The sequence below is a fragment of the Dreissena polymorpha genome, chromosome 2 (assembly GCF_020536995.1).
Source record: "Dreissena polymorpha isolate Duluth1 chromosome 2, UMN_Dpol_1.0, whole genome shotgun sequence".
NCBI classification, from domain to species: Eukaryota; Metazoa; Mollusca; class Bivalvia; order Myida; family Dreissenidae; genus Dreissena; species Dreissena polymorpha.
Genome location: NC_068356.1, coordinates 53,835,421 through 53,856,414, shown reverse-complemented (window position 1 = coordinate 53,856,414; position 20,994 = coordinate 53,835,421). Strand labels below are relative to the sequence as shown.

General features: G+C 37.9%; 2 protein-coding genes across 15 annotated transcripts in view; one reads left to right on the top strand and one right to left on the bottom strand.

Moving 5' to 3' along the window:
• Positions 1-20,994, bottom strand: part of LOC127867056 (uncharacterized) — a 401,999-nt gene that overhangs the window by 65,885 nt on the left and 315,120 nt on the right. The window contains exons 1-3 of one of the 3 annotated variants that reach the window (XM_052408005.1): positions 14,596-14,677; positions 13,523-13,623; positions 12,406-13,039 (exon numbers count right to left, since the gene is read on the bottom strand). In XM_052408005.1, coding sequence (XP_052263965.1) covers positions 12,890-13,039; positions 13,523-13,623; positions 14,596-14,653 — 309 coding nt within the window. In that variant the 5' untranslated portion in view covers positions 14,654-14,677 and the 3' untranslated portion in view covers positions 12,406-12,889. Of the gene's footprint in view, positions 1-12,405; positions 13,040-13,522; positions 13,624-14,595; positions 14,678-20,994 lie in introns of those variants that run through there. The other 2 variants (XM_052408006.1, XM_052408009.1) reach the window with 2 other exon arrangements.
• LOC127867051 (dihydrofolate reductase-like) overlaps positions 1-20,994 on the top strand; it is a 407,711-nt gene that overhangs the window by 80,480 nt on the left and 306,237 nt on the right. For 2 of the 12 annotated variants that reach the window (XM_052407978.1, XM_052407994.1), the window contains exon 7: positions 6,535-7,323. The exons of 8 other annotated variants lie outside the window; for them this stretch is intronic. In XM_052407978.1, the coding sequence (XP_052263938.1) occupies positions 6,535-6,631 (97 nt within the window). In that variant the 3' untranslated portion in view covers positions 6,632-7,323. Of the gene's footprint in view, positions 1-6,172; positions 6,303-6,534; positions 7,324-20,994 lie in introns of those variants that run through there. 2 more of the 12 variants (XM_052407981.1, XM_052407995.1) reach the window with 2 other exon arrangements.

Below are 20,994 nucleotides of genomic sequence, written 5' to 3'. Positions count from 1 at the left end.
ACGGTGGCCGGAAGTGTACCTGAGGCTCTGGAGTACATCGCAAATCTGAACCGGAACAGAAAAGTGGACAGCGTCTGGATAATGGGTGGTGCAGGCATATACCAGGTATAAGACTTTTAATACTTATTGTTTCTGAAATAAACCTAATACCAAAATACAAATATGATAATCTGATAGTCATAAAGCCTAATATTCGAGGCAAAATATCTCTTTCAGAACAAACATGAGCATAATGCATGTGCGTATAGTGCTTGGTGTGTTTTCCCAGGCTAATTTCTGACTACACCTTCCTATTGTTTTGTAGCGAAAATCCAACGTATACATAAAGTAACGTCCCTAATTAGACTGTACGGACTGCGCACATCTGATACGACACTTCATGCACATCTGACACGACACTTCATGCACATCTGATACGACACTTCATGCACATCTGATACGACACTTCATGCACATCTGACACGACACTTCATGCACATCGGACACGACACTTCACATTAGCCTGTACGGACTACGCAAACTTGACACGACACTTCATGCACATCTGATGCGACACTTCATGCACATCTGATACGACACTTCATGCACATCTGATACGACACTTCATGCACATCTGATACGACACTTCATGCACATCTGATTCACTTCATGCACATCTGATACGACACTTCACGCACATCTGACACGACACTTCATGCACATCTGATACGACACTTCATGCACATCTGACACGATATTTCATGCACATCTGATACGACACTTCTTGCACATCTGACACGACACTTCATGCACATCTGACACGACACTTCATGCACATCTGATACGACACTTCATGCACATCTGATACGACACTTCATGCACATCTGACACGACACTGCATGCATATCTGACACGACACTTCATGCACATCTGACACGACACTTCATGCAGATCTGATACGACACTTCATGCAATTCTGATACGACACTTCATGCACATCTGACACGACATTTCATGCAAATCTTATACGACACTTCATGCACATCTGATACGACACTTTGTGCACATCTGATACGGCACTTCATGCACATCTGATACGACACTTCATGCACATCTGACACGACACTTCACGCAAACCTGACACGACACTTCATGCACATCTGATACGACACTTCATGCACATCTGATACGACACTTCATGCACATCTGATACGACACTTCATGCACATCTGATACGACACTTCATGCACATCTGACACGACACTTCATGCAAATCTGATACGACACTTCATGCACATCTGATACGACACTTCATGCACATCTGATACGACACTTCATGCACATCTGATACGACACTTCATGCACATCTGACACGACACTTCATGCAAATCTGATACGAAATTTCATGCACATTGGATACGACACTTCATGCACATCTGATACGACACTTCAAGCACAAATGATACGACACTTCATGCACATCTGATACGACACTTCATGCACATCTGATACGACACTTCATGCAAATCTGATACGACACTGCATGCAATTCTGATACGACACTTCATGTAAATCTGATACGACACTTCATGCACATCTGATACGACACTTCATTCACATCCTATACGACACTTCACGCACATATGATACGACACTTCATGCACATCTGATACGACACTTCACGCACATCTGATACGACACTTCATGCACATCTGATACGACACTTCATGCACATCTGACACGACACTTCATGCACATCTGATACGACACTTCATGCACATCTGATAATACACTCCATGCACATCTGACACGACACTTCATTCACATCTGACACGACACTTCATGCACAACTGATACGACACTTCATGCACATCTGATACGACACTATATGCACATCTGATGCGAGACTTCATGCACATCTGATACGACACTTCATTCACATCTGACACGACACTTCATGCACATCTGACACGACACTTCATGCACATCTGATTCGACACTTCATGCACATCTGATACGACACTTCATGCACATCTGATACGACACTTCATGCACATCTGATACGACACTTCATGCACATCTGACACGACACTTCATGCACATCTGACACGACACTTCATGCACATCTGATACGACACTTCATGCACATCTGATACGACACTTCATGCACATCTGACACGACACTTCATGCACATCTGACACGACACTTCATGCACATCTGACACGACACTTCATGCAGATCTGATACGACACTTCATGCACATCTGACACGACATTTCATGCAAATCTGATACGACACTTCATGCACATCTGATACGACACTTTGTGCACATCTGATACGGCACTTCATGCACATCTGATACGACACTTCATGCACATCGGACACGACACTTCACGCAAACCTGACACGACACTTCATGCACATCTGATACGACACTTCATGCACATCTGATACGACACTTCATGCACATCTGATACGACACTTCATGCACATCTGACACGACACTTCATGCAAATCTGATACGACACTTCATGCACATCTGATACTTCACTTCATGCACATCTGATACGACACTTCATGCACATCTGATACGACACTTCATGCACATCTGATACGACACTTCATGCACATCTGATACGACACTTCATGCACATCTGACACGACACTTCATGCAAATCTGATACGAAATTTCATGCACATTTGATTCGACACTTCATGCACATCTGATACGACACTTCATGCACAAATGATACGACACTTCATGCACATCTGATACGACACTTCATGCACATATGATACGACACTTCATGCAAATCTGATACGACACTGCATGCACATCTCATACGACACTTCATGTAAATCTGATACGACACTTCATGCACATCTGATACGACACTTCATTCACATCCTATACGACACTTCACGCACATATGATACGACACTTCATGCACATCTGATACGACACTTCACGCACATCTGATACGACACTTCATGCACATCTGATACGACACTTCATGCACATCTGACACGACACTTCATGCACATCTGATACGACACTTCATGCACATCTGATAATACACTCCATGCACATCTGACACGACACTTCATTCACATCTGACACGACACTTCATGCACAACTGATACGACACTTCATGCACATCTGATACGACACTTCATGCACATCTGATACGACATTATATGCACATCTGATGCGAAACTTCATGCACATCTGATACGACACTTCATGCACATCTGACACGACACTTCATGCACATCTGACACGACACTTCATGCACATCTGATTCGACACTTCATGCACATCTGATACGACACTTCATGCACATCTGATACGACACTTCATGCACATCTGATACGACACTTCATGCACATCTGACACGACACTTCATGCACATCTGACACGACACTTCATGCACATCTGATACGACACTTCATGCACATCTGATACGAAACTTCATGCACATCTGATACGACACTTCATGCACATCTGATACGACACTTCATGCACATCTGATACGACACTTCATGCACATCTGATACGACACTTCATGCAAATCTGATACGACACTTCATGCACATCTGATACGACACTTCATGCACATCTGATACGACACTTCATGCACATCTGATACGACACTTCATGCACATCTGACACGACACTTCATGCAAATCTGATACGAAATTTCATGCACATTGGATACGACACTTCATGCACATCTGATACGACACTTCAAGCACAAATGATACGACACTTCATGCACATCTGATACGACACTTCATGCACATCTGATACGACACTTCATGCAAATCTGATACGACACTGCATGCAATTCTGATACGACACTTCATGTAAATCTGATACGACACTTCATGCACATCTGATACGACACTTCATTCACATCCTATACGACACTTCATGCACATCTGACACGACACTTCATGCACATCTGATACGACACTTCATGCACATCTGATAATACACTCCATGCACATCTGACACGACACTTCATTCACATCTGACACGACACTTCATGCACAACTGATACGACACTTCATGCACATCTGATACGACACTATATGCACATCTGATGCGAGACTTCATGCACATCTGATACGACACTTCATTCACATCTGACACGACACTTCATGCACATCTGACACGACACTTCATGCACATCTGATTCGACACTTCATGCACATCTGATACGACACTTCATGCACATCTGATACGACACTTCATGCACATCTGATACGACACTTCATGCACATCTGACACGACACTTCATGCACATCTGACACGACACTTCATGCACATCTGATACGACACTTCATGCACATCTGATACGACACTTCATGCACATCTGACACGACACTTCATGCACATCTGACACGACACTTCATGCACATCTGACACGACACTTCTTGCAGATCTGATACGACACTTCATGCACATCTGACACGACATTTCATGCAAATCTGATACGACACTTCATGCACATCTGATACGACACTTTGTGCACATCTGATACGGCACTTCATGCACATCTGATACGACACTTCATGCACATCGGACACGACACTTCACGCAAACCTGACACGACACTTCATGCACATCTGATACGACACTTCATGCACATCTGATACGACACTTCATGCACATCTGATACGACACTTCATGCACATCTGACACGACACTTCATGCAAATCTGATACGACACTTCATGCACATCTGATACTTCACTTCATGCACATCTGATACGACACTTCATGCACATCTGATACGACACTTCATGCACATCTGATACGACACTTCATGCACATCTGATACGACACTTCATGCACATCTGACACGACACTTCATGCAAATCTGATACGAAATTTCATGCACATTTGATTCGACACTTCATGCACATCTGATACGACACTTCATGCACAAATGATACGACACTTCATGCACATCTGATACGACACTTCATGCACATATGATACGACACTTCATGCAAATCTGATACGACACTGCATGCACATCTCATACGACACTTCATGTAAATCTGATACGACACTTCATGCACATCTGATACGACACTTCATTCACATCCTATACGACACTTCACGCACATATGATACGACACTTCATGCACATCTGATACGACACTTCACGCACATCTGATACGACACTTCATGCACATCTGATACGACACTTCATGCACATCTGACACGACACTTCATGCACATCTGATACGACACTTCATGCACATCTGATAATACACTCCATGCACATCTGACACGACACTTCATTCACATCTGACACGACACTTCATGCACAACTGATACGACACTTCATGCACATCTGATACGACACTTCATGCACATCTGATACGACATTATATGCACATCTGATGCGAAACTTCATGCACATCTGATACGACACTTCATGCACATCTGACACGACACTTCATGCACATCTGACACGACACTTCATGCACATCTGATTCGACACTTCATGCACATCTGATACGACACTTCATGCACATCTGATACGACACTTCATGCACATCTGATACGACACTTCATGCACATCTGACACGACACTTCATGCACATCTGATACGAAACTTCATGCACATCTGATACGACACTTCATGCACATCTGATACGACACTTCATGCACATCTGATACGACACTTCATGCACATCTGATACGACACTTCATGCACATCTGATACGTTACTTCATGCACATCTGATACGACACTTCATGCACATCTGATACGACACTTCATGCACATGATTTAGGTCCGCTTTCCCAGAAGCAAGGCTAAAGTGAATTGAGACCATTCGACCACGTGATAAAGTGATATTGCTAAAGTATGTATGCTCGATGCTCAAAATAATATAGCTTGAATTTATTTAAGCATCTGAATTCGGGTGACACAAGCTACTATAATAACGTTTGTTGAGCATTAACGTCCCAAGGGGATGGTTAGTCTAAAACCTGTGAACGATTCTATAATACTGATGTGTTATGTACTTAAAAGATGCCTATCTTACCTGCAATATGGTTGAGTCTATTTAAATAGGGTTTAATTGATTTAATTGATGGACTACACGTGTACAGTAGCGCCTTCTTTATCCACTCTCTTAGACGAGTCTAACAATTGTTTTGTTTACTGCAGGAGTGCCTGTCTCATCCGCTCTGTGGACGAATCTATCTCACTCACGTGTACAAGGACTTTCCGTCTGACACATTTTTCCCGCCTTTTGATGACGACTTCCGAGAAGTAAAGTAGGGATTACATGTCGCATGTGCGGTTTAAATTTCAATATATTTACTTACTTTGTCCAGTTATCTTAACGAGTTTGAAGAAGTTAGTGAAGCATTTAAATAAAAAAACTTTATAAACACGATGTAGTGCTAATTATTAAATTATTAGTTGTTTAAAGGCTATAATTGGTGAAAGACACAGACGGATTTATTAAATCCGTGTTGCTTCACGATTACACACGCGCTGAAACGTTCCATAATTAACTTTTTCAGAAACGACGCCACTTCCGATACCTATCACGAAGAAGACGGTATTTCTTTCGAATTTAAAGTATACCAGAATATAAGGAAATCCAACACTTCTATATAATTGATACACTGATGCCAACTCAGTGTATTGCTACTAGTGTTTACCATATCCTAAATAATCAGTTAACGTGCTGAAACTGTATTTTATCTTTACTTAGAAGTTGAAAATAAGCGTTATTTAAAGGAAAGAAAACACACGAGCATTAATCTGTAAAACTGGGTTTAATGTATGTGCGCAATTTTCTCAGGCTAGTAATGGAAGACACGGTAAGCTTTGATGAAACTTTTCTTTAAAATGAAGTCTCGTGTTAACGAAAACCGTTTTCAAGCGGAAAGCTTCGGCCATGATTAGACTTTTCGGACTACACAGGCTAATCTGGGAGGACACTTTCTGCACACACAATATAGTATGTATGATACATTCAGGTCGGTTTCGTAAAAGCGTGGATTTGATTGTGAGGCAGAGAAATATAATATTTCATTTCTGAACATAAACTATGCTATCATTGTTAAAAATGTGTGCTTTGTACGTCAATTTGTTGGTTTATACCTAAATGTATGCTGCGAAGTTGTTTGCGAATTGACAGACTATTGACACGTGCCTTCAAAAGCGTTCCACACGATAACAAAAATTGTTCTTTTAAACTCACCAATATTATTGTGTTTGTTTACGCAACTGTACGTTGATGTTTGTATGTCCATGTTTGGTCTGGTACATGTATAAGTATGTTGATTATTAAATATTAGATTGTTTCGGTGGTGTTGCTAATGATGATTGATGCCTGTTGATTCGGCTGACGGGTCATGGTATATACACCATGTACATTGTACGCGACCACAAGAAAACAGCATCATTCGCGTTGTGAAAATTCAAAAGACTAACTACTTCACATTGTCTAAAAAGACAACCAAACACAATTCACTTATAATGTATATGGTAAATAATCTTTCGTGCTTTAAAGTCGTTTTTGTATGACTTGTCTCAAAATATATTCCTGGAGAGTTATCCGAACATGAAATCGAATGCGTTGGATCTGAATGAGTACTTGGATCCAGAACATACACACACGGCTGTAAATCACGGGTGCCACCTCTTTTTAGATGTATAAATAACGACCAAATGCTACGTTCGCGTTTACGCTAGGTACCTGCAGTTGTTAAATACACTAATAATTCTACAGAAAAAGTTGGTTACATATAGATAATCAACATATTTCGCATAAGTTTAGAAATCGGCCAATTAAGTACGAATCAGTGAATTAGAACCAAACATTGCAACCAACGCTGAAATTTGATGCCCTTTATAAGTTGCAACGTTGTTGAGTTTTTATAAGTACATTGATATTTTGTTCTGGGCAACTAGCATATTGCAATCTAATTAGATCCGGTTTCGTCCTTCATATACGTTGGAGAATCCCCACAGTCTAACAGACACTCCAGTGGCCTGCAGCCGGGGGATAGAGTTGTCATGTTGCCACCTAGAATCATGGTATAATTAGTAGAGATAGTTATGTTTAAGGTTAATGTTTTTAATCTTGATGTTTTTCACGAACGCGAACAACAATAGGTTATTAATATCAAAACAGAACATAATAAATATTTCAGACAATGTTTACAACTTGAATGCATGTTGGTTTCTTTGTTCGTTTCGGATCACTCTGTGAACGATTTTCTCAATCAATGAATATAATTTTCATATAAGCAATCGCTAGCAATACCAAAAAACATAGATAAAATTTCGTTGTGTTTAGTATTAACGTAAATCATGTCATGCCTAAAAGTATATTTTTATTGTTGTTGGGCATTTATAATCGCTATTTGGGTACAGTTGATTTGGCGATACGTGCGTTTTTGAAGAAAAATTTAATTTTAACGCATTTTGATGAAAAAAACAACATTTTAATACATCACATACATTGAATCTGAGGTTCAATAAAACAAACATAAGAATTTGTTTTATGAAATTCAATGACAAGGTGTATACATGTTTATTTTTTAAACTTGCTTTTAACAAGTATGACTTGATCAATTAAATTGGCATGAAATGAAAACATATGTTGTCGAGTATCTTGAATGACGTACTTTCTGGTAATCTTCTGGTGATATTTTTGTGTTTTAAAAACCGATATATGTTTTAATCCAGTAGTTGCGATAACTTTGAAACATAACGTCAAATATGTGATCCTAAAGTGTATTTAACCCATGACGCGTTGCATTGACTGTTGACAGGCGGTTAATCAAGCTTTGGTCAATTTGCGTTATGCTTATTGTGATATAGTATGCATCGTACTGTATTCTAGAAACAATATGTCTATGGCGTAAGGGTGTATTCTAGAAACAATATGTCTATGGCGTAAGGGTGTATTCTAGAAACAATATGTCTATGGCGTAAGGGTGTATTCTAGAAACAATATGTCTATGGCGTAAGGGTGTATTCTAGAAACAATATGTCTATGGCGTAAGGGTGTATTCTAGAAACAATATGTCTATGGCGTAAGGGTGTATTCTAGAAACAATATGTCTATGGCGTAAGGGTGTATTCTAGAAACAATATGTCTATGGCGTAAGGGTGTATTCTAGAAAAAATATGTCTATGGCGTAAGGGTGTATTCTAGAAACAATATGTCTATGGCGTAAGGGTGTATTGTAGAAACAATATGTCTATGGCGTAAGGGTGTATTCTAGAAACAATATGTCTATGGCGTAAGGGTGTATTCTAGAAACAATATGTCTATGGCGTAAGGGTGTATTCTAGAAACAATATGTCTATGGCGTAAGGGTGTATTCTAGAAACAATATGTCTATGGCGTAAGGGTGTATTCTAGAAACAATATGTCTATGGCGTAAGGGTGTATTCTAGAAAAAATATGTCTATGGCGTAAGGGTGTATTCTAGAAACAATATGTCTATGGCGTAAGGGTGTATTGTAGAAACAATATGTCTATGGCGTAAGGGTGTATTCTAGAAACAATATGTCTATGGCGTAAGGGTGTATTCTAGAAACAATATGTCTATGGCGTAAGGGTGTATTCTAGAAACAATATGTCTATGGCGTAAGGGTGTATTCTAGAAACAATATGTCTATGGCGTAAGGGATGTTCAAAAGAATTGCTCTCAAAACAATTATTAAGCATGTGCTTTAGTCAACTTAATTTTATTCTACCTGCACATAGGCAGACAGAACAAAGGTTTGCGTCCACGTCAATGCAGCTCCGAATGTCAGGGCAATCGCTCGGGAACGGAGGACACACTGGTCATAAAAAATCAAAATGTCAAGTAATTTGCGTAGAAAATTCCGCTCAACGCAATCGTTCAGAAATTAATATATATTTACCTTTTTCATTTTAAGCGGGATTATACGATTTTGTCAAATATTGATGAATTTATATAAAATGTGAAAAAAAACTTATTATATTATTATATATATATTTCATGTATCTATGGACATAAGTACACAGGTATGGTCTATTAGTATTCGAAAATTCCACGTTGAGCGTGATTTGTCATCCATATTGAACAGAACATTTTTCTGTTCTTAACAACTACGCTGTCAATAGGGAAACAAAAATGAGAACTCCCCAAAAAGTTGTCTGGTATTTTTCATTTAGCAGACCTTCGTACGAGCTCATATTTGCAGTCGATGACAAAGAAACATATACTTAAAAACTAGGTATCGATTTTAACATGGTATTCGTAGAGCAAGTTCATGCAGTTATCACCATCAATTTTATTGTTTATACCATTTAACTATGTGTACACCAAGTGAGGCTGTAACTACATGTATAATATTTTCGTACTATTCTCCCTTTACTTGAACTATTGTTTTTCTTCCCTATTATACCAAGTTGACTCGCCCATCCTTCTAAATTGGATCAATTTATTTCCAAAATTAGGGATGTCTAGAATATTTATTTCTATATTTAGAATATTTCATACAGAAATGCCTTTAAGCAAAAGCGAAGACCCAGATGAGACGCCGCATGATGCGGCGTCTCATCTGGGTCTATGCTTTTTACCAAGGCCTTTTTTTCTAGACGCTTGGCATAAATGGGTTAAAAGCAATTTATACAAGACAACGTACTAAATGCTCGAAATCAGGTTTCATGCTAAAATTACTTAACTACATGTATGTAAAATGTTGTGTAAATCATTTGAAAGATGCCGAAAGGAAATTTTGAATATCTTGTCTTTAATATAAAATTAATATGTCATATTTAAAATCACAGTTATATTTTGTGGATATTTTAACAGTTGTCGTTGGGAATGTGGATATAGTAAGATTATATCATTCAAACATTGATTGTATTTAATGGGACCTGTTCACGTTTTGATAAATTTACAAAACTGATAAAAAGTATTGTTTCATAATTGCAAATTTTTGTTGAAGCTATGGGTTTTTTTATAAGGAAACAGTAATAATGGACATGTTATGCTCTAAAATATCAATTGTATGCATCTTTTTGACGATTTAAAAGCCTGAAAATTTTAAAGCGCTACAAAGGCGAAACGATTGTATTATTAGGAAAGTTCTGTTGTTATCGTCATCATATTGTTGTTATCCGTAATATAGTGTAATCGTGTGAAATAACAAAGATTACCTATATAAAGTTTAAATTACGTGCATTATCCCGTCATAACGATTGGCCGAATTTGCTCCAAGGCTCAGTGGTTCGAGCCCAGGTGTGAATAACGTTTTTTTCATTCTTCAATTTTATCCAATTTATGCCTAGTGGACTCTCCCATCCTTCTAAATTGGACCAATTTATTTCAAAAATTAGGGATGTCTAGTATATGTATTTCTATATTTAGACTATTACTTACTGAAATTCCTTTAAACAAACAGCGCAGACCCAGATGAGACGGCGCATCATGCGGCGTCTCATCTGGGCCTACGCTGTTTGCAAAGTCATTTTTTCAGGACGCTAGGCATAAACGGGTTAATTTATGTTTTTAACTGAAACTCTTTTGTTCCGATGTTTACATGAATTTAAAGCATTAGTTCGCAAACTTCAGAACATGCCAAAATCTGTTAAATGGTCCGTTTAAGTCATGGATGTTAAATACTTATTATGACGTGAGACGTGTATTAGTTCAACAGACAGGAGATATTTGCTAATCCATAAGAGCTTATTGCAAATAAATATTATCACGCATGCAAAAGTCAATTTGCAATTTTAAAATTGAGCTGCTCTTTAAGAAAAGGGGGTTTAATACATGTGCATAAAGTGTCGTCCCAGATTAGCCTGTGCAGTCCGCGCAGGCTAATCAGGGACAACACTTTCCGCTTTTATGATATTTTTCCTTTCAAGAAAGTCTCTTCTTAGCAAAAATCTAGTTTAGAGGGAAAACGTTGTTCCTGAACAATATGTGTGGACTGCACTGATTCATCTGGGACGTCACTTTACGCACCTGCATTGAACTTTTCACGGAGCATGGTCCAATTTTAATATATCACCTGTCTTTGATTTCCGGTTTTCCCATTTAAATGTACGCTTAATCTAGTACGTACATATCCAAATGTATCTGGTAGAATACTATAAGCAACAATCACAAATTAATAAGCATTGGTTCTATGACAAACCCATGATCCACATATTTTAAATAATTATTATCAAAACACTGTGTTATTTTCTTTCTGTTATTGTATCTGCAATGTAGACCCCAGTACATCGAATACAAAGTATAAAAAGCCTTTTTATCAAAGGTGAGTGTATTTTGCAACACTTTCCACAGATAAAGTATGTTCATTTAACAAATACAAAAAGTTCGAGACGATAATATGTATTAGCAGAAGCGGCCTTAAATACATAAAACACAGTTTAGAAATTTACAGATATTTACGGCATTTAAAAATGTTTACAGCTCCTGGTCTCAGTCTGAAACCAATCGATTCGTTTTGTTTAAATTAACAGCATTCTTGAAAAACTGGGCTTAACGCATGTGCGTAAAGCGTCGTAATAAATAATCTGAGCAGTCCAAACAGGCTAATCAGGGACACCACTTTGCGCCATTATTGGACTTTCGTTTAGAAAATACTTCTTGAGCACGAACAATTCCCTAAATGCGGAAAGAGTCGTCCATGATTAGCCAGTAATTACACACGCAGAACAAGGATGACACTTTCACTACATCCATTAAGACCAGATTGTTTGTTAAAATAGTTTGTCTTTAGAACACACTAAAGTATTGTATCGTATTTGATAAACAATTGTACGAATGTAATAATTTATACCACTGAAATACAGTTCTTAATAAAAAGCTGATCGAAGGGTATAACGACGAAGAAACGTGAAAAGCCAAGGTTGATGTTAACATAGCGTTAGTAGTCGAAGTAATCCTTATTGCATCTCTCATTGAGATCTCGAACGATCTTCTCGCACGTGCCGAAATCTCGCAAGTCATCTGGTATCACTATGACGATGTTGTTGATGTCATTGCTCTTTGAATCCCTCAGGATGTAGTGGTTCCCCTAATTGTACAAATAAACATAATTGCAGTGCTTTGTGAAAAAAAGGGATTAATGCATGTGCAAAAAGTGTCATCCCAGATTAGCCTGTGAAGTCCACACAGGCTAATCAGGGACGACACTTTCCGCCGAAACTGAATTTTCTCTAAGAAGAGTATTTCTTTATAATAAAAATATCATAAAAGCGGAAAGTATCGTCAGTGATAAGCCTGTGCGGACTGCACAAGCTAATCTGGGAAGAATCTTTACGCACATGCATTAAACCGCCTTTTTACAGAGCACGACCCATATGTAACATTTAATATGTCTCATTTGTCTATATGTTAAGCGTATACTCAACCAAACCGTAAAGCGTATAATATCTAGACCTCAGATATCCTACTTGCCCCGTACAAATCGATAAGCAACAATAATCAAAAAAGTTGTTAAATCGGTCGTTCAACAACACCAAAACAAATGTGTCCATCGTAGATATTAACTGCGTACCATGGAGTGCTCCGAGAGCCCGCAGTTGGTCGCAAAAGTCCGCAAGGCTTCGCTGTTACAGTCGTCTGGGAACCGAAGAGGTGAGTCCGTCGACCACCAGGCTAAAAATACATCAACAACGCCGGGTTTAGCCAGTATTAAAAATGCCGGGGTGGGGGAGGGGGATTGCTGGTGAGGATGAAAAGAGGCAGTTTGACCTTATAGATGAACATTTGTCGATTTTAAACTGTTTACATTGTAATTATTGTATAGAGTTGTTTACACTTATGTACACGAGCATAAATTACCTGCATGAACATTTTGTTGTATTGATACTCGTTTAATTTCTTGCAAGCGTAGAACTATTATCATATGACTCGCGTATGACATATGCCGCAAGCGTAGCTCTTGACAATACGAGTCGTGTTCTGAGAAAACTGGGCATACTGCATGTGCGTAAAGTGTCGTCACAGATTAGCCTGTGCAATCCGCACAGGCTAATCAGGGACGACAGTTTCCGCTTTTATGACAATTTTTATTTAAATGAAGTCTCTTCTTAGCATAATTCCAATTTAGGCGGAAAGTGTCGTCCCTTATTAGCCTGTGCGGACTACACATAGCCTGTGCGGACTGCACAGGATAATCTGGGACGACACTTTACGCACATGCATTATGCCCAGTTTTCTCAGAACGCGACTCATAGTGTGCGAATAGACAGGCTGGCCAGGATCTACGCTTGCCGCGGTCCGTTCATGAGACCACGGAGCCTTGCTCGTTATACCGGACAGGTTGGCTCCTAACCAAACAACGCACACTGGTCATATATGACATAAACCCCAATTTCACATGACTTTGCTTAAATGATGCCCAGCAGTTGTCAAAGCAAATTTTAACAAATGTCGCCTCCACAATCGTTCAATCAATATTCGACTTATATAAACTTATATAACAAAACAAGAAAATTTAGTCTTAAAAGTAGCACTAATAGAAGCAAGAGAATAATCAGTAACAGCAGTAGTAGTAACAATAGCAGTAGCAGAAGCAGTAGCGGTTTTAGCACTAATTAAGTGAATGAATTGCAACACAAGTCTTACCTGTCACTACGGAGATCTTAAGACCTATGACGAAGAGGAAAACCACAGCCTTGTTCATCTTTGTGGACTAACAGGCACGGACAGACAAGCAGTGGTTTAACTGAACATCAGTGTGATCAATTTATAAATCATTTCCTACATTAACAGCCAGTAACGGACATTCGCACTTAGGCTATTACAGGAGTATGCATGTTTTGCTTTTTCAAGTCCCACTATTTTTATTGAAGCTAGAACGTGTCATCGATCGTGTATGATTAAAACCTACCTACATTTATGTGTTCCCCAAAATGTACAGTTTTGTGTGAAGCATTCATATCAAAATTATAATATTTTTTAATATTCATGCAAAGTTGGAAATGTTCCATTGGTCATTTTGTTATTTGAAAAATCCACATTTTATTGCTGGTAATGAAAACTGAATTAAAACAACGTTGGCCTTAAAAGAGTTAACAAACGTAAGTGCTGTACGGCCTCATGTCTTTCGCAGGCGGCTAGATTTTTATTGAACAAGGATATAGGACTTGACCGGTTTGTTTTGATATACAAGTGCGGTGGTCTACACCGACACAACACTCGAGTTATATATTAGACAAGGGTCGGCGGATGTGTTTACTTCCTTTGCAATACTAGAAATTAAATGTGCATATGCAATACCAAGAAACTTATTATTGTTCTATACTCAATAAAAATGTAATAGTTTTAAACATTAAAAATAAATTATAATAGTAGGAACTATTTAATATTTACATAATTATATTATCAAGAAGTATATGATATTTTAGAGGTGTTGCATTGTTTTGCAAAAGCACAGAGACGTGATAGCAGATTGGTTAATGTTTGGTCCCCATATTCAAACTATCTTCATATAAGTTGCGAGCAGTAATTTCAAATTGAGTTTAAATTGTATGCATCGTTACGTCTGGATGGTTAACTGTCACAGTGGACAACGCTAAATGAAAACTGTTTACATGGTAACGTTCTATTATATCAGAGAGCTCTTGATGCCAATGGAACACTCAATGGGATAGTCGTCGAAGCAGGATGCGATCTTATGGGTTAAAATTGTATTGGACATGGGTAACACTATTTGAATGCCATATGTTCATTTTTTAATTTAAATCTCGATAAATATCACATACGTTTTTTCCTTTTTATAACTTAATAGTAGAAATTATAGAAAAGGAGGAAACATTTTTTTGAATCCAGAAACTCTATCAGGAGATAGTTGTCTTGATTTTGTGAGTCGCGTTCTGAGAAAACTGGGCTTAATGCATGTGCGTTAAGTGTCGTCCTAGATTAGCCTGTGCAGTCAACACAGGCTAATAAGGGACGACACTTTCCGCCAAAACTCGATTTTTGGCAAGGAGGGACTTCCTTGAAACTAAAAATACCATAAAAGCGGAAAGTGTCGTCCCTGATAAGCCTGTGCGGACTGCACAGGCTTATCTGGGATGACACTTCACGCACATGCATTAAGCCCAGTTTTCTCAGAACACGACTCTTATTAACAACTTTCATAACATAATACGCAGCATAAACATATACTAATTTAACAGGGATCACCGTATTAGAACGGTCAAATGCAAAGCATCGGGGATTAAAACCGGTTTGAAAATTAGCCGATCCGGATCAGGTTCCTCCTGATTTTGAATAACACACAAACAGCACACTGACAACAACTGACAAATTATGTTTGATGAACAGAGACCATTAGACCTTATGTCTGATAAACAGAGACCATTAGACCTTATGTTTGATGAACAGAGACCATTAGACCTTATGTTTGATGAACAGAGACCATTAGACCTTATGTTTGATGTACAGATACCATTAGACCTTATGTTTGATGAACAGAGACCATTAGACCTTATGTTTCATGAACAGAGACCATTAGACCTTATGTTTGATGAACAGAGACCATTAGACCCTATGTTTGATGTACAGAGACCATAAGACCTTATGTTTGATGAACAGAGACCATTAGACCTTATGTTTGATGAACAGAGACCATTAGACCTTATGTTTGATAAACAGAGACCATTAGACCTTATGTTTCATGAACAGAGACCATTAGACCTTATGTTTGATGAACAGAGACCATTAGACCCTATGTTTGATGTACAGAGACCATAAGACCTTATGTTTGATGAACAGAGACCATTAGACCTTATGTTTGATGAACAGAGACCATTAGACCTTATGTTTGATGAACAGAGACCATTAGACCTTATGTGTGATGTACGGAGACCATTATACCTTTTTTTTTCCTTCTCCGGTATACGAAGCAGTCAACGCTATATCTTTTACCCCATACACTGAGGTCTGAATAATGAATATCATATTTCGTTTTGGGGCGACTATTTGCTTGCCTGAATCCAATTTTTCACGCTATTGTTGTTCATGTTTGTAATTCCGTTGTTATACGATGTCATGGTAAGAAAGAAGTCAATCCTATTTATATAAGCTAGATTGTTTCGTTAGCCCCAGCTTGTATGTAACGTTCTCCGCTATCCTGGTAGAACGAGTACCTGATATCTACGGAGAAGATCTTCTAAAGGCTCCCTAGCTCACAAGGTATACTATGGAAAAGACGTTGAAAAACATACATGCATAAAATACAGCAGACAATTATGTGACCGCGTCTCTTAAACATAGGTTTATTGAATCTTCATATCTTAAAAACGCAGACAATAAGTGTTTATTGATGTATCCGTATTATCTAGGATGTGCGTCTTGACCTAAGAGGTTTCTTTTCCCTGCGCATATCTGCCATTTAATGTATATGTTTAAAATCACGTTTGTTTGAGTACATAAAAAGGCACTCCATTTTATGTCTTTACAAGCCATTATAAACCATACGGACGAAATACAAAAAGAGATAAATCTATCTGGATATCAATCTGAATCCTTTTGCAACCGAATGCTTGTGGAAAAGCATTCTTCTTTTTCTACAGTGGTTGTATGTTATATTGTGTCGTGTTGTCAGTCATCTTCATAAAAAACATAGAACATTTCAAACTGTTCAATCTGTTCACGTAAACAATGCTTCATGGTTGTTTAATAAAAATCAACTGATAAATATATAACAGTATTTTGACGACAGCATTTTCAAGTATCATCCGCAATATAAATACTAAAGCTATTTTTAGGAATTCGCAACAAAAATTCGATTTTGTTTTCGATGCGTCAATCTTTGAACATGTCCCTTTAAGAAGTCGTTTGCACTAGGAAATATGTGGATGAGTAGTGATATTCGATATGTCCTGAAGGAACTATTTTTCTTAGTCTGCAGGCTACAGATCAATAACTCGGTATATCAAATGACCCGCAAGCGGAAAACTGATGTTCTGTTTCCTGATAATGCAACCCCCGCTAATGGGTCATAACATAATTCTTTACGTGATTAATATCACTAGAGATGTTAACCGATTCGGATTAAGCATTTTAGACGCTGTATTCTATGAAAATGAAAAGTAACACAAAAAGGTCCAACAAAAATACAATCAAACAATTACAACGATCCATCTATTCAACATTGTACTCATTGATCGTGGTCAATATTTCATTTGGTTGTATTCTTGCGCGTTTTGCATTCTTTTAGTGAGACCGTTACAGTGCACTCACTCAGGTACTCTTCAACAGATTAAACTCGCTTCAATATCGGTACCTAAATATTGTCAAACATAAAGGTCAGTGCCACGTTAATATTGGCAAACTATACTATATCATACAGATTTACATAGTCACAGATGGTGTTATTAGTCATAATGCGGGATGACTTGTACTTTCATTTGTTTGCATGAAACACACGTAAAATATAGCAGTCACGGTATGCATGTTAGTGCATCTTACACGATGACTACTATACGTAATACAATTCATTAAACAAACGTATGATATAACACTAGGGGTAGGTGTTCCAGTGCAAAATACGCAGTGACAGCATTATGATACTCTACACACACGCAAAATATAATCGTCTTTATGTACGGGGGCTATGACGTTTATCTTTGGAGCGGGATAACGAATGTAGGCGCGGTTTGACACTGGCGGCTACCTTCCGAAACAGCTAGATATATATCGAGACGCGTTCTGGGAAAACGGGGATTAATGTAAGTGTGTGAAGCGTCCTTCAATATTATCATGTGCAGTCCGCACACATGCTAATCAGATACGATACATATCGCGTTAATGGTATTTTTCGTTGTAAAAAAGTATCTTCATATTAAGAATCCAGTTTAGGCGGAAAGTGGATGATAAGCCTGTATGGTTTGCAAACTCTAAGCTGGAACGACGCTTTCAACACATGAATTAAGCCCAGTTTTCGCACAGCGCGGCTCACATCATTACCGCTCTAATATGCGCCCAATATTAAGAATACCAATAAGGATTAAATATGTTCGTCACAAAACGTTTCTCATGCACTTGATTAACCTTTATCGCGAATATTAACATCAAATAATCAAGCGCTGTACTTGAATGAGTCGCGTTATAAGAAAACTGGGCATAATGCTTGTGCTTGAAGTGTAGTCCCGGATTAGCCTGTGCAATCCACACAGGCTAATCAGGGACGACACTTTCCGCTTGTATCACATTTTTCGTTTAAATGAAGTCTCTTCTTAGCAAAAATCCAATGTAGGCGGAAAGTGTCGTCCCTGATTAGCCTGTGACGGCACTTTACGCACATGCATTATGCCCAGTTTTATCAAATTAATAAACAATAATTTGCATTTTTTGAAATAGTACAAAACAATGAATTAAACATCTAGTTCAACAGCGTAGATAACGTATTTCCATTTCCGCAAGATTGTAACCTGAAAACGGATCTTAAGAAAGGTAACTCTGTTACATTAACAAAGAACAAAAAAAGATTTGTCTACCGTGAATTGCACACAGTTTCTCCAGCTTATTTCTAAGCTCTATTATTGGTCGAGAAGCTATGTAACCTTGTTCTGGCCATGAAAAGTGCGTGTATTGATTTTACCATTGTACAGTGTCGATGACGTGAAATCACGACTTTGTATTTATTTGCACCCAAGCGCCACATATTAAATATTTGGAAAACACTTTTTATTTACATTCTAACATTTAAGATGAAATCGGCAACTCTGATTATCCGATTCGTAGAAATTGTTAAATATGACGTATTTATATTCTTAAACTTTCATGTTTTATCTATAGGTATATTATATTTAGTAAAGAAAAGTTGCTCAAATGATAATACTTATCTCTTGCCAGATGTAATATTGACTATGTAATAAAGCGATTTAAAGGCTTGACGTTAATAAGACACACTTTAGTAGTATAGATATTCAATAAGGCATCCGAAAAGCGAAATTGGCGCCTACATTCTTACAGGAAGCATACAAAACCAAGAATATATCGTGGTTTTGCAACTGAGTTTAATTGTATTGCTAATAAACATACAAAGTTACACCCTCGGAATGTATTCAGGCATCATGCATTTTTACATGATGTGTCCTCCATTGCTCATACATTCAATGCAGAAAATTTCATTCCATTCATATGATTACAACACAAAATGGGTAGTTAGTATACATTCAACAGTTTAATGGCCATAACAAACGTGAAGCCAATGGCGTAAGAGTGATGTTAACTGGATACCTCTAATGAACTGTAATTCAAAAATGTGCTTATGCTTAACAATCATATGAGTGTGACCAGAACATATCAGTGTTTATTAAATGCCATTTCAAATGCCATGGTAGAACATGTCCCTTTTCTCCCACAGTGCCCCTCACGATCCAACCGATACTGAACAATACAAAAAACTACTAACATCTACGCCCGTGGACCTATAACCAAGCCAAGGACAGTGTCCTTCAGCACCGTGTAGCTGTAGATGGATGGTCCACGGCCGTTTAAAAACTCAAATGCTCTTATATTGAGGCAAAAGTATCATAGCCAGAGTTGATCATGAATCTATGGACATCAGTCCACAGGTATGTAATGAACATCAAAGTAATTATAATTATATCATTAAAAAAACTTTGACAAATCAATCATTTGGGTTATAAATAATCAAAATAATAAATTTGTACAGTAACTGTGAAAAGAACTTCAATTATTGGTAAGGAAATATATAATATGAGATTTATAATTTTATAAATTACTTCCCTTGAAAATAATTGTCTATAACAATAGATTCACCACTCAAACTGTGCAGCTCATGAGATACACATGCATGCCAAATATATAAAGTGGCTATGTTCAATATTGAATAATTTTCTACCTTTTTTAAGCTTATTACTTCCTTTAAATTTGTATTTGTTACCATAGACCGTAAAGGATGACCTTGACCTTGACCTTTACCACAATTTGTTTGTCAGAGACACAATGCTGCCTACTGCGCCGCTTTGATTAATTTAACAAAAATAT